Source organism: Gavialis gangeticus, unplaced genomic scaffold (assembly GCF_001723915.1).
Source record: "Gavialis gangeticus isolate Ggan-Ray unplaced genomic scaffold, GavGan_comp1, whole genome shotgun sequence".
Classification (NCBI taxonomy): Eukaryota; Metazoa; Chordata; order Crocodylia; family Gavialidae; genus Gavialis; species Gavialis gangeticus.
The window spans coordinates 95065923-95087443 of NW_017729025.1; the positions used below are offsets into that span (position 1 = coordinate 95065923).

At 41.2% G+C, this 21521-nt stretch overlaps 1 protein-coding gene across 11 annotated transcripts in view; it reads right to left on the bottom strand.

Annotated features, from left to right (window-relative positions):
* The window catches only part of GPHN (gephyrin), a 693379-nt gene that overhangs the window by 370541 nt on the left and 301317 nt on the right, over positions 1 to 21521 (bottom strand). For all 11 annotated transcript variants that reach the window (XM_019519214.1, XM_019519213.1, XM_019519212.1 and 8 more), the window contains one exon: positions 9660 to 9717. In XM_019519214.1, coding sequence (XP_019374759.1) covers positions 9660 to 9717 — 58 coding nt within the window. Of the gene's footprint in view, positions 1 to 9659; positions 9718 to 21521 lie in introns of those variants that run through there.

Sequence of the window (21521 nt, forward strand, 5' to 3'; positions counted from 1 at the left end):
TTTTTTTTTTTTTTGTTCTCCCGCCCTGGCGGGGGGTCGGGCTAGAAAATCTACGAGGTTGCTTCTGACCCTAAATCTATGAAGCTATGACTCAGTCTGGCCTTTGGATTCTGTCTCAGTGGCCTAAAAGGAGGATGGACGGTCTTGGGCAGTCTCCACTGCTCCAAAAATTCCTACCCAGGCATAGACACTGAAGGTGTTGGTGGCTCTCATGCATATACCATGATCCATGAGGATCAACAGTTGCCTCCCATTCTTACTCTGATCTGTTAAGACCTCAGTTTTCCATGTTTGATCACAACTTTAGAATCAAGCCTATAATATCCTGTTCTATTTTCTCTAAAACTTGGTGAAATCATCTCAATCTTGGTATAACCATCCTGTCATATAACAGAAAAGCAGGCTGTAAACAGTGTATATCATTCAAGTTAGGTTTTTTCCTTTTCCAAATTGATGCTATTTTAAATTTCTTTGAGGGGTTCTGTGGTTATGTAAAAATATGCATGGATTATACTTGAAAATCTCAGGACTGAAACATTAGACAATGAAATTAAAGCAATCTGATTGAATTAATTTAGCACTGGCTTCATTTCAAGAAATGAGTGTCAAATCTAATATTTTCATCGTCTTTTCTGGTAGATCATGATCCTATATGAAAATCTCTTCAGATTAAAATGGATTTTTATTTACTCTTGAAAGCCTAAGTTACAGAACTGATTCTGTCCTTTGCTTTTTAAATTCTGTTTTTTAGAGTAATTGCTGCACAAACAGGTTAATAATCTTGGCTGGTAAAAAAAGTCTGGAGGACTGAAAGAACTTGTACATATTAAATAAAATATTATGCTCTTTTTTTTAACCCTACCTTGGGGAAAATTGCATAATAAATTTTTTATAATGTTCCTGGCAAAGTAAAATTAACTGAACCGTGTTTATTTTTGTACTGCAGTCAAAATCTGATATCTGACAGTAAACTAAAGTTATAAATGAGTTTCCAAAGGGGACCATGCAAGCCTACTGAAGCTGATGATTTCAGAGATGCAGTACATGTTCCCTCTGAGGAATACTAAAAATAGCTTCAAAAGGAACATCCTCATACCGGAATCCCTCATAAAATGATCCTTGCAGGTACTACACTGAACAGCACACCTATTTCCTCAATAAATCTGCTTCTTTCTATGGTCACATATAGCACAGTCATGCATCAAATTGAATTTAGACAACCTATTTATTTTAATGGATTGAAAATCATATTTACATTTCTGTCAATGGTTAGCAGGATTTATTTTTAACATATTTATGTGCCAACACATCTATGAGCGTATTTTTTACACACACACACACACACACACACACACAGATATATGAAGGCACAGGCTCATATGTGGTTGGAATTTTTCATGGCACAATAGCAAAGCAATACTCTCACCCCATTAAGTTCCCTTCTAAAACAAATACCTATTAATCTCACTTATATTAAAGAAAATCCTTCCCCAGACAAACAAAGTATTCAGGTCACCTTTATGTTACTATAGCTCCTTAGTCTCTCTGTCACCCTGCCCGTGGCCCTCTTTTTGCGTAAGATTATTTTTGTAAGATTCTGTGCATGCAGGAAACATGAAAACTGAAAATAAAAGACAGTTATGGAGCATTAAGATTTGCCATAACTGAAAATGCACCCAGACTTACCTGAACATTTTCTTTCTTGCAGTAGGATGATCTACTGATCTTTTACAGTAAGATTTCAGAATTTGTGCAGTACAAAAAACAGACCCTGACCTGTCAGTCATAGGCAGGGAAACATTCACCAGTCTCTGAGGTATCACTCAATTTGCAGTAACTTTCAAAGTTACAATTATAAAGACTCTTTTCTTGAATTGTGAAATTACTAACAAGGACTTTTGTTGGAAGAAATACTGTATAGCACTTCTTCTATTAAAAAAAGATGATTATTAGAATATATCAAAAAAGGTTTTCTAGGACAGATCGGTGGGTTTTTCTACTAGAAGAAACAAAATATGCAGATAAATAAAAATAAGTTTTTTATTCTGTATGAAGATCCATTCTTGTAGTGGTACTTTTATACTAGTACGGACAAATATAAACACCAAAGAACAGAGGCATAATGATGTTGCCAGTATTTACACTATGCCTATCACACTTCGTAGATACTTGAGAGATACCCAAAACATCCCCCATAAAAATTATGGCATACTTTGAGAAGAAACCTCAGTAGGTCATGCAAAGGTTTGCAATTATGCTCGTTGTCTTCATCCTCTTCCACACAGTAGCCAAACCATCTTAAGTTTTATAGTGGATGTTCTGGGTATCTCTCAAGTATCTACAAAGTACGATAGGCATAGTGTGAATACTGGCAAATTGGCCATCAATACTATTACAGCTTTATGGAAGGTACAGTATATTATTGTTGTGCTGTAGATAACATTTTGTGCTTTGACAATTTTACAGCTGAAGAGAAGTAAAAGCATATTTTCCCAGTGACTCAAAAGGAAGTCCATAATTACATTGTTGCAATCTTTTATATTCATGGAACAGTAACTGATAAGGATGCCAAAAATAACCAACTAAAGCATGGGTATAAAAACAGTCAAGACCTATCTATTGTTTTTTTTAATATGGGCACTAACAGATTTTAAATTGTCTGTGGTCTGACAACTTTACTGAAGGATCTCTTTGCACCCAGAAATCTACTGGAAGCTAGTACAGAATTTTGAGCACTGAAGTAAATGCACTCCTGGTAACACACACCCATCAGAAAGTGGGTGTTCTGCACTACATGCCGCTTCCAGACAGTCACCAAAGGTAGCCCCATGTAGAGCACATTGCAGTAGTCTAGCCTTGAGGTTGTAAACCTAGACTATGGTGGTCAGATCTGAATGCAAAATAAAAGGTCACAGGCTTTTCACCAGATGGTGTTAGCAAAAGGTACTCACGGACACTGCTGCAATCTCAGAACACTGGTGCAGCAAAGGATCAAAAAGGACCCCCAGACTAAGAACCAGACTTATCACTAAGAACCTGAGTGATAAGGGCAGAATGAATCCCATCAATGGTAGGTATCCCTATCCCCCTCAAGTCATGAGATCTGTCAACTACCATCACTTCTGCGTTGTTGGGATTCCATTTCTGGTCCTTTCTTTTTAGAGTTCGATTGTTCTTGAACCTCAAAATGAACAGATTAATTATAGCTTCTCCTGAGTTATTATTCTGGAATTCAAATAGTTCAGGACATAAGATGCACTTGCTTGATTTTCTGCTTAGGCAATGTGTTTCTTTGTTCAACTTTTTTATGTGGAAAATATGCATGGCTGGAATCCTACTGAAGCATCAGTGACCTGATTCTTTTCTGACCATTGATTCAAGCAGTGACAGAGGTATTATCTGTCATCATCCAGTTATTATTGTTGTACACACGATTTCACACATGAGCATGCACTAGTTGATTTACAGCATCTAATTTCTACTTCAGACCAGGTCCTTAAACCAAAATTTCTCTCTGCATATGTTCTCCAGTCAGATCAGCCAGATCACTACATGTTGAATAGATGTGCTGTAATCAGCAGCACATCTATTCATTTTTACACATTATGCTCAGTTGTGCTGGAATCACTTGGGCCTTATTCTGTTTTATGACAAAGCTATGTTCTTGAAGTAGCTGAGTTGTTTGCTGGTAATGATTTTTGCTTTCTCCTATGAAGGTGCTCCTCTTACGGTTTATCTAGGAAGTGGCACGTATGGATAGCTTTCTGCCTGAGAGCTTTAGAAGAGACATTAGTAAATTTACAAAAAAACTCAGAAACACTGCTACTGAAGAATACTGAAAGTGTTGGTCACTATAGAAGAACTGCATGAACCTTCAGCAAAATTAACTTGTTACAATGCCCAGATAACCTATCTCAAACAGTCCTAATGAGAGGCAATCCCCTTGGGAGGTTGCAGGTGAAGTAAATGAGAGTACCTCCATCCTGAATCTTGGTTGACATTTTTTTCAGGAACTTTGACCTAGCACAGCTTTGTCTGCTTCACAATACTGAAAAGAAAGGATAGCAGACGATAGATCAAGGTCTCTATCCACTCTAAAAACTTGTTCTTTCACAACTGTCTGGAGAAGGCAATTTATAACTGCTGCCATCTACATTTATTCAAAGCCAGGGGACTGTAACTCTGCTTCTAAGAGCCTTTAGCAGTTATATTGCATAGCTCTGGAGGACTATTTATAACATTTACATGACAGGGGGTGAGATCAAGTGTTTTCCCCCCAAATAAATTGCAAACTGTTGCCCAGGGAGGAATATTAATGTAGGATACTGTGATTTTAATAAAAACCTCAGGCTCTGGACATAAGGGGCAAAATTCCATTTCCAAGTAGAACATTTCTGAATTCTTGTATCTTATATCAGCTGAAGGAAAGTACCACCTACAAAAAGGCTCCATTTTATTAGGATTAGTTCAAGGCATAGTCAGAGCTCTTTTAAAAAGAGCTAAAAAAGGTCTGTGAAATAGAGGAAGATTGATGAGGAACAGCTAGCAGGCAGCAAAATTGCGTGAAAAAAGATTCACTTGATTAATAGAACATCAAGACCATTAAAAAGGAGAGATGGTTGTTAACAACAGTAGGACAAAAAACAATGAGTCATTAAATAAACTGACTCCTCAAACTGCCTGAATAGAAATGCTACTGCTGCTGGTGGGTAGAGCAGGAATCAAAGCAGGATGCTTCTATTACAGGCAGAAAATCACCTTGCCTGCTTACAACATTAAGGGCGGGTTGATTTTTGGGAAAAAGGTGCCTGTGGTAGGTAAGTAAATACAATAATTTAAAAATTAAAATTGAAATCAACAACCTAAATTATGGATTAAATTTACTATACTATATTAAAATAGCTTAAAGATGTAAAAATATTCAGGTATATTCTGTTGCAAAATTTTAGAGAAAGTGGTACCAGTCACTGGCTAAACACCAGGAACTGGCATTCGCTGAGGTATTAAGCCAGGTTCTGAGTGCAGTAGCTTCTTCTGCATGTTGACAGAATATTTCCTTTTCAGTTTATTCAACTAATTTAGCTCATTTAAAGCTAAGATGGGACACCAGTGTGGGCCTCACGCTCCCACTGGCTCCCGTACCTTTTCACGCCCAGTGCCCCCCTCAGCCCCATGGTACAGGTTGAGGGCAGCGTGCAGCCCTGACCCCACACTCACCAGCAGAGAATGAGCTGGTGCTGAGCACAGGGAAAAGCCCTCCCCCGCCCCAGACAGCGCGCTCCTGCTGCAGCCACTCGCAGCTCGCACGGGGTTGTCCTGAGCAGGCACAGGCAGCCCCACATGGGCTGTGAGCGGTTGCAGCACGGGGTGCTGGCTAAGAAGTCAGTCTGGATGTGAAAAAAAACAGGGAAGTGTTCTCTTCTTCTGTATAAACATGAAGTATGATGTACTATTTCTAAAATACTGAAGGACATGCCGACCAGAATCCATCAGTTTAATTCACTAACTACAGATATTTCCTTTGCTTAATAAAGCTGTTAATTTTAAGTAAAAACATTTTGATAATTTTCTTATGTGTATTCTGCACATTTAAGATAGGGGCTTTGGTCCAGAGCAGCACTGGCACACCCCAGTCAAAGTCCCCAGCCTTGGCTGTAGCCAACTCCTAATGCCACTAGGAAGGCTTAAAAACACCCTGACACATGTAACAAAAAAGGGATGGGAGGTGAAGGGGCAACCAGCGAAGCCCAGAAGCATAGGAAATATTCATAACAGAACATATGCATAGCTATATCTAGATCACCCCTGACCAGTGGCTGTACCCCTCTTCTTGAACACCGCCAGTGATGGAGAGTGCACAACATCACAACTTCCCTATATAGTCTATTTTACTGCCTCACTGTTTTAACAGTGAAGGAGGTGTTTTCTGGATAACCAACTAAACTTACTTTGCTGTAACTTCAAGCTATTGGTTTACATCCTTCCTCCTCTCTGCAGCAAGAGAGAAAATTTGATTTTCCTTTTCTTTATGAAAGCTCTTCAGATATTTGAAGACTTCTATCATGTCCCTCTTCAGTGTCTTTTCCACAAGCTGAACATACGTAGCCCCTTTAGTCTCACTGCATATGACTAATATACTAATATTTAAAAAACTTAAAGAGCTTAGAGCTACACACAAACAGAATAAGAACCTGAATAAGTTAAGTGAAGCTGAAGACTCTCGTGTTCCACCTGAGACCAAGGCCAACTTGAAGGGACTGGAGTGAAAGGTGCTCTCACACTGGACTTCATGTACCTTTGGAACTGAATATACCCTTGGAACTGAATGCAAATATAGAGTATGTGTGGGCCTGGAAAACACTTTTGGCAGAACCCTCTTGTTTGCATGTGAACCCTACAATGGAACACGCGCGCGTGCACGCGCGCACACACACACACACACACACACATTCTCCAAAGAAGCATTAAAAAGTAAAAATGCAAATAAGATTAAAATGTATTATTTAAGTCAAACTTCCTGCTTGCTGATTAAATCATGTTTACAATCACTTTGATTATTATCAAAGTAATTATAATCACATACCCTGGTTACTCTACACAGCTTAGTTTCCATGCGTCATCTGTGGTACCTTAGTCGCACAATATCACAATTTTTGCTGCCTGGGAGTGGGAGTTTTGCCCCAAATTGATCACGCAGCAACACATACATGTACTGAAGAGATACATACTCTGAATACATATTGCATATAGACATACCACATGCTTTAAATGTACATAAAGAGATGAATATATAGCATATAACAGACACACTGTACACACATACACACAAGTATAAACTCACAGAGCATGTTATGTGAACATCAAACCCTGAAACAGCTTCTACACAAGAGATGACAGTTACTGGAGAGAAGAAAAGCATGTATCTTCTTCAGCTGCTCAGAATAGCTGAAGGTCACTGGCTTAGTGCAGTGGACTCTTTCTTATACAGCTACACTGACAGTACTGAGGTGAAAGAAGAACATACTTCTTCCCCCCTGGAATCTCAAGGTAGTTGAGTAATCAAGAGATGAAAAGAAGTGGACCAAAACAGTCTGTTGAATGAGGACACATGTAATAATTAAAACATTTCAAACACCAGCTGTATGCAAGTACAACCCCTTTGAAATGCTTTAAAACAGGGGTTGTCAACCGGGGGTATGCAGACCCCTGGGGTACTTGGGAAGGCCCTAGGGGGTATGCGCGGGCAGGCAGGGATGGAGCACTGCCACCCACCACCCCACACAGCCACCTCCCAGGACCACGGCTGGGGTGAAGTGAGGGCAGTGGGCCACACAGGCGTTGCCCAGGCAGCTGGACGCAGAGGGGAGTGGGGAAGCTCGCATGCGGCAGCCACCACCTACCACCCTGTGCTGCCGCCACTCCATGTCTGGCCACCAGGGGTATACTTATTGAAAAAGGTTGAAAACCCTGTTCTAAAAGCATCTGAAACATTCCAAAAGAGGACCTCTTTATCTGAGACACTATTCTACTTTTTGCTATGTCTCAGCAGGGGAGGCAGGGAGCTGTCAGGTTGCAACCCAAGCAACACCTGGAGTTGGGCTTACATCCGGCTGCTCCCCTGCCAGACACCTGCCAACTCCAGGACCTACAGTCCTCTCTGCCTCTCCATTTCCCTAAGAGGGGGAGAAGAGAGGTAGAGGGTATTGGAGCCAGAGTGTCAGATTTTTAGCAGTGTGATTAGGGAGCCCCCTCCCACCCAACCTCTCTGCTCTACCTCCTATTCCTGTGAGGGGAGGGAAGAGAGAGTGAAGTACAGAGCCCCAGGTCACTGCATGCTTCTCTAGCACCCACTGGTTGGCATAAAAGGAGGCTGTTCTGTTTCTAAATGTTCCGGCCAGGAACTGTGCAGGGATGTATCCCTGACTAAAAGGTTTCCTTTAAGAAATGCTTTTAAACGTGTTTCAGTCGGAAATGTTTCACTAATTAATTCTATCTACAGCCTTTTAGCAGGTTTCAAGAGCAAAAAATTTAAAGTGCACCTTTTGTTCTTACACTGAAACTGAACATATACAACTGATTTGCTTTCTTATTTCTTTTTCCATTTCACTTATTTTACCCAGTGAGATCTGGCAAGTCAGTTTCACTTTCCATTTCTCATACACTGGCAAAATGCCACTGCTTGGGTTTCCAAAATTGAAGGAGTTTATGAATTTTAAAAAAAATGGTGCTATTTTCCAAATCTCATGAAAAAAAATTTAATCATTTCTCAGATTTGCAATTCATGTTTCTTTTTTGAGAATATGAAATATGATACTAATTTTCAAAGAAGGGAGAAGCTTAGGTTTTTTAGTGGTGGCAAACAGATTCTGCTATCGTGTGAGAAGGTACAATTGCAGCAAAGTTGTATTTTATTACATTAAGTATGAACTTCGTCTAGAATGCCTGATATTTTAATGCTTTTGCACACTGTGAAGTCATAACTGGCTCAAATGGTTATACAATCTAATTATTTGATTTATCAGTTTTTGTAGCCATTTTTAACTCATTTTGTACAACCCTAAATAACAATAAGTGGTGAAAGGCAATGGGATAGTCAAGTTGATTGTTTCTTATTTTAAGTCTCACAAGATATCATTACAACACCAGTTACACAGGCACTGCTAAGAGCTATGTCCATATTCTAACCTAGGGTAAATCTACATCAGTCCATTGAACAAGAAATAACACAAATTGCTATATTTTTTTTCCTTGAGTGTATTTGGTTTAACCGAATTCTGCTACAACCTGTTAATTGAAAAACTGTCATCCATGGAATCAAAGAATTTTTGGAGTTTCTTTGTGTGCCCACTTTTTCCATCTACCTCTTTTTAAGATAAAAAGAAAGCACTGCTAAACCTAAATGTACTTTTGATTTCAGAACAAATGTGAACACCAGATTACATAATTGTAAAAGTTTAAAACAGATAAATCTTTTCAAAGTTAGATGTCTACAGTTACATTCCTGAATCCATCCTGAGACTTAAATTACATGACTGCTGGACATCAATAAAACCTAACGAAGTGAATGGGAGCTAAAGGTAATCAGCACCTCTGAAAATCAGGCTAGGTTTATTTTAGGTTTCTAAACTTAGATTCAAGAATCTAAATAGACACTGGGCTGTGCAAAGTTTGGCCATAACCTTGGATTAATACTGACTCTATGATAAAAGGTCCCAAACGTTTCAAATAAAGGTGTCAAATGAAAAACTGAAGGGGAAAATGTGACTGCGGTACTTAGATTCCTTTAGGTTGATTAAAAAAAATTGGCCCTATAGAGATACAGCTAAATGAACATATTCAACATAATTAGTAGTTAGGGCTTAAATAGAAAAGGGGACTTTAGAAGTGTATGGGAAAGACAAAAGGTTCATTTTTATCTTCATGCCGTTCTTTAATTTCAGAGACTGCTCTAGATAGTTGGTTAAGTTGGTTATTCAATATTTAAGATGATTTTTTTTTTTACTATTTTCAGTATTTATTAGATAGGGTATAAAATGAAGACCATACATACTCTGTGCATTTCAAAGCACAAAACAAGGGTTGCCTTTTTCTTGTAACAAGCTGGGTATTCTCTCCAACAAAACACTCCAGAGTGTTGAAAGACAGTAGTAATACTATACCTTGATTTCTTCTATTTCGTCTGGCACTATCTTGTATGCAGATATAGTCCCACCCAACCTGAAATTGGGAGAAGAAAATATTCTCAAAATCAATAACACAAAGTATGGACTGTGTTAATTCTGTTGCTGCTAGATCAGAGACAAATAAAGCCATCTTGGCATTTTAGTAGTTCAGAAAACTTTTCTGTCACTATCCAAACAAAAAATCTCCCGTAAGAATTCAAAACAAGCATTAGAAGCAAGGTGTACTTGACTAGCCTGAAAGGTAAAAAGTAGGTGAACCAAGCAGAAATTATCATCACTATGGTTTTATTTTTTACTTCAACTGTCACTAAATATTGGATTCCAAGATTTATTTATTTATTTTTTTGGGCATGGATGAGTTTAACTATTTTAGTGCTTGTCACAATTTTACTTGGACAGCTCCATCAATTTAAAAGTGTTTCTAGTAAACTCTATGTTGAAATGTGCCTGAATGCCTTGGAAGATGAAGACCTCTAATTATGCATACATGTACTGTACAATATAGGCTGTGGTAGTGCAAAGCTTTCTTCCCTCTCTAGGTATATCTACAGTGAACAATGCAGTGTCATATATAGATACCTGAGCTCTCTCTAAAGGTATGTACAGAAGTTCCTTTTTTTGCCATTTAAAGCACTTTATTGCCATAGCTTAACAGAAATGCAGTTTTATGGCACTTTAAAAATGGGTATGGTCCTTTAAATTAACTCTTGTTAAATGAGGTATTAAATTTGATGCACTGTATTTTACAGTACTTTAGCAACCTACTGTGCTTTAGGACGCAGACAGAAGTGACAATTTTCACCCAATCTGGCTACAGAAAGTGGTCTATAGCCATAACCAAACATATGTGCATGGCTGCAGACTGCTTAAAAATGGCCACTTGGGTGTTCAGATGAAGACATTTCAAACCAGAGCATCTTTTGTAACTTGTGTCTATGCTGCCTCCCAGCCTGTTGCTGTTTTCAGAATAGGAAGGGGGAAAGGGAGTGGAGGGACTTTGGTCTGGGATTTTTTCAGCCACTGCTGGAAGGTGGGGCATGTGTACTGGAGCACCCCATGCTCCAGCACTGGCTGAAGAACCCCTAGATTGAGCTCCCTCTGCTCCCTTCTCCCCCCTCCCATTTGAAAACAGTGCCAGGGAGCAGGCAGGGAGGAGGGGCCATTGTTAGGAGAAACTGGCTACAGGCTGACAGACAGCAGCTGCATTCCCCTCCCCCCTAGAACCAAGAGTGAACTTCTTTTTGGTCTGGGGGATCATAACTCAGAACACTTTCTGCAAAGCATTCTCGGTTATAGCAGGGAGCTACACTTCTGTCTGTGCTCTTAAGTAACTTCTGTACGCTGGTCAAATTTCAGATCAGTGGTGAAGCCCCAGGAGACTGCAGAGCACCCCATGTCTCCTAGCCTGAAGTGCAGGGAGGCTCAGAACCACCCCCACACCTGACATTGCACTTCTGTCATGTTTAAAAGCACTGTGCTGTATTCTATAATGCTATAGAAAGTACTCTAAATTACAGCACTGTAAAACATGCAAAGAGCACTTCTGTACACACAGCAAGAAGTCAATGAGGCAACCAGAAGCATATAGCCATGTAAATGTGTAGCTCTGCCCTGGCAAATTTATTACTTAGCAGCCAGAGCTCCACACTAAAGCAGCTAGATTGCTTTTGGTACCCAAGCTACATAGCATTGTATTGTATGGTGTAGACATGCTCTGCCTCACTACTACCTTACCTTTCTCAGTTCTGAAGTCTACACACTATTTTTTGAGATGAGAGGAACATTCAAGCTTTGTGACCAATTAAGTTTCAGGACTTTTATCATGCTGTCATGTTATTTTCCCCTTGTTGTGATGGTTTTTGAGACATGTACACCTTTTCACCATGAACAGACCTGTGAACAAAGACTATTATTTTTACTTTAATACTACCTAAATTCCAATTCATATAAAAAGACATGATAGACCTGCCCTGTGGAGCTGAAAAACTAATTTCATACAAAACTCCAAGAAGGAAGAGGGAAGCTGTATCAAGATAGGATGGACTGAGGTAACATGAATATGAATAACACATTTATTCCACAGAGGATGGAATGCAAGGGCAGGATGGCTACACAGAATCACTAGGTAGAGAACTAATAAATCAATACAGTAAAATTAGTTGATCTGTTTGTTTCTTCCAAGATTAGCTCAGCACTTTCTTTCCTGTTGGTTCCTGTCAATGGAATGTATTTCCTAACCTGGTCAATAAAAAGCCACTACCCCTTGTTTTCTGTTCATTATTTTTTTAAGATCCAATACCAAACCCATGGAAGTCAAAGTCTATTTTGATCAGATAACTAATAAATGCTCTCAGTCAGTAACAGTGATAAAGGTGATAAAAACCTTTGACCACTACCAGCATATGCCATATTTGAAATACAAATCAAATATTTAAAGCTTCCATATTCCACAATACAGTGCCAAGGTAGTATTCTTTTGTGCCAGCACTTCTATACTGGTGTACATTAGAAGGTATGTGAAGGAGCACTTAAAGTGCATTTCACTCTACAGGCAGTCATCAACGCAGGAGTTGAAAAATTAATTTTTTTCAACCACAGAGAAGTGTTTCTTAAGCAGCTGGCTTTTTCCCCCTGTTCAAGTCTCCATAATTTGAAATTTCTACTTGGAAAGCTGATAATTAAGTCCTTAATGGTTTTGTCCTTTTATAAACAACTATTTTCTTATAATTTTTATCAGGTTTACATATCATTGACATTAATATATTAGAATAAATCATTAACATGCATTGACAAACATTATTTTGTTTAGAAAAAACAACATGGAGTTGCATAATCATCAAATGTCCCTATTGAACAGGATGTAACCATACTACAGCAAGAACTTCTTCATGCCACCAAGTTGATTTTATTAAATTTGAGTGAAACCGCTGATCCTATCAATATTCCTCAAACCAAGCATAAGTATGAAATGCTATTATCAAAAACACTGTATGTGTATGCCCTTTTTTTGCAGGCAAATGTATTTTGAGCATTCATTACATAGTAACTATCCATTCATTCCAACAATTTAAGTATCTACTCATCTTCAGTGTGTTTTGTAGCATAACTGAAAGATTTAATTTTCTTGTATATCTTCTGTATTCTTGGGAAACATTTCCCTAATTTTGGGTTATTTTTCTCTTTCCAAGAAGACTATCACTTATCAGCAACATGACAGCTATAAGAGTAGTACCAAAGGATCACTTGGGAATACATACCTGACAACCTGTAATATTTGGTTACATATTGCACCCCAATATTCTCCAGTGATTAGACATGTTCACCATATACATATACAATTTCCATTCCCATACTTCCAGTGTTCTGCAGTATTCAAGCCTGATATATTTTTAACCTGATTGCCCTGAGGTACCAATGAAGCAATATCTTAAAGATTTCTTTTATTATAATACAAGCTGAGGTTGCTGGTTCTTTTTAACAGATGTCTAGTTTTTGGGTTAATTTGTCAATTTAAATCTTTTTTACTGACATGTTAAACATAGACTTTTCTTTGCTAGGAAAGCAGCCTGCAAATGTCAATATAAATCAGTTAACCTTCCTGCTTCCTAGTCAGCCAGAAGCTATCACTTAAAATTCTGTATAGAACAATTGTTCAAAAAAGATCATAAATATAATACCTAACTTGAAAGTATCTGTGCACAGGGCATATAGGCTAGTTATACTTCCAATTTCTCAATAAATTAGAGAAGTCTGTCTAGCAAACAGCTGAACAAAAAGATGTATTCCATAGCTCTCTCAAATCTCTGGTTCATGTTGGGTGTAACCACACGTAAATTTAAACTGGCTTAAATTCAGTGTGCATTAATCTAATGCAGATTAAGATGGTTTTGGCAGGTGTCTCCATGTGGTGGAATTTGTGACTAACTTTAGTCCCAAGTCACTTCACCTTGCCAAGTGCCCCTGTGGCCACCGGGGGCAGCTCCAGCTTCTGGACTCAAGGACGCCAGCACTTGGCAGCCATGCTGAAGAAAGAGCCAGATGCCAACATTTGGAAGCTGTCTTGGAAACATACCCCTGCCCTCTAATCCCTGGTCAGCCCCTTTCCTGCCCAGGAGCCAGGTGCCCAGCAGCATGCGGTAGCTCCCTCCTTGCCCACCCTGCCTTCCTGCACCCGGACTGCCCCTGCCAGTGACACCCAGCACCCCGCTGCTCCAGCCTGGCCCTTGCCAGTGACGACCAGTGGGGTGCCTGGCCCCAGCAGGCAGCCCCATGCCCAGAATCCAGGACAGCCATGCACCTGCCAGCCGGGGTCAGGGCACCAGCTGTGGGAGGCCCTGGCTGATCCCTTCCTCCTGCACTCCCTGCTCCAGCCCACCTGGCCTGCCACCCCCAGCACCACTCTCAAAGCATTCACATGCTTCAAACAAAAAAACTTTACTACTCTCACAACACCTACCCCCATTCCTCCCCCAGCAACAAACAGCGCACCTCCACCACCCTCCCCACCTACCAACAATAAAAAAGCCATGTACAAGTGGCAAACTATATAGAGAACAGTCCAGGCATGGGGGAGGAGAGATGGCCAGCTAGAAGCCCTGGTGCTGGGCTTTAGCCAGCCCCTTAATGGTTGAGCAGACCTAGGACTATTCCCTGTGTTAATTGGAGTAACGCATCTACACATTTGTTAAATCTGCGTTAACCAATCCTGCTTAAATTTGATACTTGGTTTGGGCAGGTATCAAATTTAGGCTCACATAGCCTAAAATCGCCATTTTTAAGCCACATTAAGGGCACACATGTGTAGACATACACCCTTAATGTGGCTTAAATTGGGCTAACCTGCATTAAATAACCATGTGTAGACACGTCCCTTTTTAGTTAAAATCTGGATTGTTTGAAGTAATGCAACTGGCATAGGAAAAGAAATCACATCATCTTCTGTCCTGAAACCACTGAGAACTGCTAAAGGATATGCATGTTAAGGCTGCATCCTGCATTGAACGACTTGCAATTCTTGTTGAAAAAATCAGGCTAAGATTCATAGTAATAAGTTCTGTGCTTTATGGTATTTGTGGGATTTGGTCCTTATTTCCCATGCAGTTTTGTTCTTCTCCCAGGATGTGCCAATATGGTTTCATTCATTTCATGGAGAAGAACCACAGAAATTGATAATGTGGTTCTGGAAATATCATTTAGTTAATTAATGTTCCCCCTGCTGGCTCTGCAGCAGAATAGCACTAATCATTTTCTAGGTCCTATAGAAATGGAAGCCATTTAGAAAAATAATTTAATGGCACACCAGTGGAGAATTATAAAATATTTATACAGATAAATTCTCTCTTTATTATTTGTCTTAGATTTTTTTTCTTTGAATGAAAAGGATTTACAGACAGGTGCATCATAATGAAATACAGCTTAATTTATTATTCATTGTGCTTTTTTGAATAAAAAGAGAGAAAGAAAGAGCAGTTTAAATATGCAAGATCTCCCCCATGTATTCTGCTTATATATTTCTCTGCAAACTAGTCACCTTCAAAAATGATTGTGGTACATGGAGTTGGAATGCTTCGTACAAAGGATACAGAGCAAAAACCCTCCTCATGAATTTGCTGCTTTGTTTTGTGATTCATAAAAAAACCCCTCCTCATAAGTTACCATTACTGTATGTCCATAGGTTAGTTAGCAGTGGTGGATACTTAACTATAGGTAGGGCAAAGACATTTTCATCATATGGCATCTAACTTTATTGTGACCTGTTAGATGACATATATAGAAATGCATCAGGCCTCACTACGCTGCAGCTTTTGCTGTTGCTATCCTCAAGCAGAGTTACCCTGGTGAAGAATTACTATTTTCTGCTTTTTGTCCCCCCAGCGATAGTATAACACACAAACTCATGCCTGACCTTCCCTCAGATGTGGTTTAGGGGGAAAACTTCTGGGAACTAGTTGCTGTAACATAATTAAAATCCACTCTATATTGGTGTAAATTAGGGCCGAACCCTAATGCTACTGAAGTAATGTCCATGAGGGAATTTATGTCAGTGCAGACCAGGTATACCTGAGCTTCCTCCTGCAATACCCCTCCTTTCCATTCCCCTCTATCCTACACCCCTGAGCCACCCAAACATATCTCTTCTTTGTTCCTTACATGTGAAAGGGTGGAAAAGGTATTCATGGTAACCAAAAAAGCCAAATATACAACACTGGGAAATTGTTCTACACAGGGAGAATTCTCCGCTGGTCACATCAAGACACAAAGTAGCCCTAGCAGACCAAAGACTGCATCTATGATACATCTTCCCAGATCAAGTCAATAAGGCCACTGGCAGATATTGCATTAATATTGCAATAAGTTGTATCATGCCACATGTTTAAACAATTTATCTCATGATAAAAATGGTAAAGCAGCCTTAAAAATGTTATTTGCTAAATATGGAACAGCTCTGTGGCTGTTTTGCCTCTCACTTTAATTTGAATGTGTAGCCTATTCCACATGCAGGGTTGGGTCCTCCAGCATTCCAAGGTGCACTGCTTCCTGCCTCTGCACCATCCTGCCAGCAAACTAGGGCTGTATTTCTGGCCCCAGCTGCCACACTGGGACAGTGACTGATCCATCACCATCCCCCTGGTTCTGCACAAGGGGTGGAGAAAGAGCTGGCATGGCTCAACCCTTCCCAGGGATATCTGGAAAAAGTCAAACCATAGGGGAATGCCCCCTTGACTGGTCTTACTGATCAGCTGATTGGCAGGACAGGGGTTTGTGGTGCACAGAAGGAAGGGGGCAGGTGACCTAGATCATCCTTGACAGCAGGTCTCCAGCTCCCCAACTGCTGAGACTTGGTAGTGCAAGCTTGCACAATACTTTTCCCCTCAGGACAGCCTGCCCTTAGAGTGCCAAGCCAGGTACATCGTGTGATGTTTCTATCATGTGACAAAATTTCTCAGCACCCATAATGCAATGAAAATAGCATTTGCCAGGGACCTAAATAATTCAGAGCAATTGAATCAATAGACTCATATGGCTGAATCAAACTCTATTAATTTTTGTTAAGGCTTTGAACATGTTTTAGAACTACAAAGTGATACTTCAAATCAGGTGTCAGAGCTGTGCAGTAGCGTAAGAATGGGTAGGTGAGGGGCATAAGACCTGCAGTTGTGGGTAGCTGGGAGGGCAGAGCAGCAATGGCAGTGGTTGCACATGAGTGTGAGCAAGTGAGTGAGGCTTCCATGAAGGACATCCTGGGAAATGTGGCTCTGAACAGAGGTTTTCTGATGCTGGGGAAATGGATGGACTTACTGAGTCAAAACTACATCAGTGTCTTCAATCATCATCCCAGAAAGCAGGGCAGGATTACACCTTAAAACCTAACAAAAAACAGAGGGCTTTTTGACAGTTCACTGCCCCACATGTCAAGGGGCCAGGACAGCAGTGACAGCTCTGACAGAGAGCTGCTCTCCGCAATCCCACCTGCTGTGGCAGCAACAGTGGCTTGAGACCCTCTGTAGCCCTACGTTATACTGTATAGGTGCTACATATGGTGCTACAAAATGCAGAACTATAGAGAAGTTTCTGTTTCATAGATTTCATAGACATTAGGGCTGGAAGGGACCTTGGAAGATCATCGAGTCCAGCCCCCTGCCTGAAGGGCAGGAAGTCAGCTGGGGTCATAGGATCCCAGCAAGATTAGCATCCAATTTGCTCTTGAAGGTGTTCAATGTAGGTGCTTGAACCACCTCCGATGGCAGGCTGTTCCAGACCTTGGGGGCTCGGACAGTAAAGAAATTCTTCCTTACGTCCAGCCTGAAACGGTCTTGCAGTAGTTTATGACCATTCGACCTTGTCTTCCCTTGGGGCGCTCTGGTGAACAAACATTCCCCCAGATCCTGGTGGTCACCCTTGATAAACTTCTAGGTGGCCATCAGATCACCCTTGAGCCTGCTCTTTTCCAAGCTAAAGAGTCCCATGGCTCTCAGCCTGTCATCGTAAGGTCTGTCTTCCTGACCTCTGATCATGCGCGTGAGCTCTTCTCTGGACTCTCTCAAGCTTCTCCACATCCTTTTTGAATTGTGGAGCCCAAAACTGGACGCAGTACTCCAGCTGCAGCCTCATCAAGGTTGAGTACAAGGGGAGAATGATATCCTGGGATTTGCTTGAGAAGCATCTATGGATGCAAGCCAGCGTTTTGGTCGCTTTACTAGCCACAGCATCGCATTGCAGGCTCATATTCATCTTGTGATCAATGATGACCCCAGTTTCAACTGGAAACATTTCTGGAGCACTTGAACCATTTCTCTAACCTACAAGTGGGGTGCATGTCTATGCCTGCTTTTTGTAGCTCTACAAATATAACATCTGTCCACAGCTTAAGATGTCATGCTGAATGATAAGAAAATGATATATCTGAAAAATATTAAAATGAAACTAAGGTTGTAATGCATCCCAAAAATTCTTGCATCCAATGAGAGGAAGACTGAAAGATATAATTTTTAAGATTTTGGGGAAGTACTTCCAACTGTTATTACTGCTGTAACCGTGGCATGGACGTATACTTATCATCAATCTGCAAATCCGACGTTTGAATATTGACAGTTGAAAGGGGACAGACCAAGCACATTAAACAAACACACGTCAGTTTTTAGTTAATGAATGCATCTAGGATATGATACATGAATGTATGTGGCACAGTACCTGTACTTTAATGCATTTTTCTCACAGTGCTTTGGGACAGTCTTATTTCTGTTCCCAAGCACTATTTTTGTTCACACACTCACTGCAAGACATCTCAATGAGGGGCAAACTTTTTCACTTTGTGATCAGAATATTTACTGGCAGAGAAATAATATTATAGCCAGAGAGGCATAGGATCATTCACTTTGCAAACATTATTCACAGCATCCTAAATAAAATCATCAATAGAGTTATTTCTCCCTTAACAAATAAATGATTGGTCAAGTGCTGACAGTCATAGACATTAAAAAAAAAAATGGGCATTTACTTCACTCTTTTCAGCAGAAATCTTAGCGCTTTTTCTCTCTCCCCAAACAACGTTTCTCTTCCCTTGGCCTACCTAAGGACATTACTAAATAGCACACTTACTCTTATTTCAATACAAGCTGCTTTGCTTTGTGATTCACAAAGACATACATGTATGTGTGTTTGGGGCCAAAAGAAGCAGCAGATAACTGAGAGTTTTTTTAAGGCTGAACCAGAAAGGACTTGTGTAGGTCCACGACCCACATCTATACCACTACAACAACAGGTGAAGCTCAAAAATGTCTCTGGTTTTGCTTCATAACACAAAGTTTGAATAGGCTAGTACTATGCCCCCACATATTCAAAAGCAGAAGCTGTATATACTCAAATTTCTATTGCTATTGGGAGAATCTCTGTAACAGGGCAAAATATGAACCTAACCCTTCCATGGCATTTAGACCAGGGGTGGGCAATTATTTTGGCTGGAGAGCTGCTTCATTAATTTTTGGTGAGCTGTTGAGGGCTGTGAGGGTATCCCCGCCCTTGACAGGTGCCGTGCCCCCTGGTTGCCATCTTTGAACCTCAAGCCCCTCCCCTTGCCTCCCAGAGTACTCCTTTTGGGAGGGGGAGGGTTACCATGCTGGAGCTAGAAAAAAACCAAATCATGTAGTGAAAGTCAAACACCTACTATAACATATTTTAATTTTATTAAAAAACTATTTTTGTCGTGATTTGTGTTTGCATACTGTATAGAGAGGTGATTGCATAATAACTCAAAAATAAAAGTCTTGTTATTGTATATTTTGTGGGGGTGTGTGGTTGAGGGTGTGCATGGGAGGGGCTGTAAGGGGGTGTGTCTATGTGTGTGCAGGGGCAATAGGGTATTTTAGGGGGGTGTATACGTGGGAGGGTTGTGGGGGCAGGGTGTGAGTATGTGGCATTTGTGGGGTGTGAGAGAGGGTGGAGGAGTGTGGGGACCCCCCATGCACTCCTCTCCATGGTGCACAGCCCCTGCAATCAGCAGCAGCAGCAGCAGCAGCAGCAAGTGGCGGGCACTTGGGATATTTGTGGCTCATGCAGGTGTCACCACCCGGCAGTCTGCAGCTGTAACCAGCACTGCATGTGGCGGTAAGAAGCACCGCCAGGAAGCCCGTCTCTATCATGCAGGGCTCCGCACAGCATCCGTGCAGCTCCCAGCATTCACGTGCCACTGGGGTGAAGCCCTGTGCGATGGAGCTGGCTGCTAGGAAGCAGGGGGCGGGGCTCCCTTCCACTTCTGGAGGAGTCCCGGGACCTGCATGGCAAAGGGCAGGAAAGGCAACTGGCTCCATCGTGTGGGGCTTCCCCTGGTGGTGCACAAGTGCCAGGAGCTGCATGTGCATCGTGGGGAGCCCCACACAATAGAGACAACCAGTCTGGCTGTGCTCCTATTACCATGTGTAGTGCTGGCCAAAGCTGTGTGCCACCAAATAGCAGCACCTGTGTAGGCGATGAGCACCCACTGCCTGCTGCTGCTGCTGCTACCGCCAGACCCAGCGTGCCATGAGGGGGAGTGTGTTAGGGGTTCCCACCCTCCCTCACACCCACACCCTGCCCACCTGAGCTCCATGCTCCCACACACCCGTAGGTGTGCTCTCCATGCTGCCTCCAGCCCCAGCTCCGTGCTCCTGCCTAGCTGCAGCTCCCCACCCCCTCACCTTTACCACTTCCTTACCTGGTGCCTGGAGCAAGCAGGATGCCAGGGAAGCTGAGCAGGTTCCCCAGAGGCAGCAGCAGTGGCAGCAACACCCCCACCCAGAAGCTGTCTCTTGACTGGGTTGAGCCCTTCCGCCCATGAGGCTGTGAGAGAGGTGCGTGGGCTGGGCAGGGTACAATTAGCTGGCAGGTGCCCGTGAGTACGATGAAATTGCCTAGTTGGCAGGATTGGCCTGGGGGCCATGTTTTGCCTGCCCCTGATTTAGACCCTTCTACCTTCTAAGTACCTCTCCAAGGAAGAAGTGAAATTACTTCCCAATGTAGGTGATGAGACTAATTAAAAAAATCTGGAGGACAATATCCTCAGCCGGTATAAATCAGTGTAAGACAGAGAATCTGAAAAAAGCCAGATAGATTAGAGAACCTAGAAGGAGGAGAATTTCTATTTGGGGAGGGGTCTGAGACAGGACAGAAGTTCATGTCTTTTTATGCAGACACAAGGTGTTAGGAAAAAAATTATAAAAGGGGTGCCACAGATGTCCTATGACAAAATGTTTTGTTAAGAGATTTTAAGAAGAGCTATAATAGGATCCTGGAGTATTCTGAGGACTAGAAACGGCATAAGGAATAGTGCACAGTAAAGTGGAGCCAGGATAATTTGGGCTGAAGCAAGCAGAAGTTTAATTGTTCAGTAATCAAAAACCGAATACCGCAGGACAGGGTAGGCATGAATTTCCAGACAGCTAAGGGATCTCTAGAGGCACTGAGTTTAAAAAGTTTGAAAAGGGTGTAGCCCAGAAAGGAACTGTGTGGAGGCAGAGAGAAACTGAGGAGTAAAAAAGAAATAAATAATAAAGTATAACTGGTGTATTGTTCTATATCAGACAATAATGAGAGAGAGAAAATTATCATTTTAATACAGATGCGTCTTGCAACCTGCTTGATATTTCATGTTCCGGAGCTGTAGGTTAAGCAGAAATTAAATTCTCATTCTTTAAAAAACTAGCAGTCTGAAAATAAGCCAAAAATGTCAGGATCCCTTTGTCTGCACCAATTTTTGTGTGTGGTTCACAAGCTAGAACTGTAATGGGCTTTACCTGTCATTACTACCTTTTTCTGTTTTCATTTAGAAACACAGTTAGTCTGCTATCACACACACACACACAC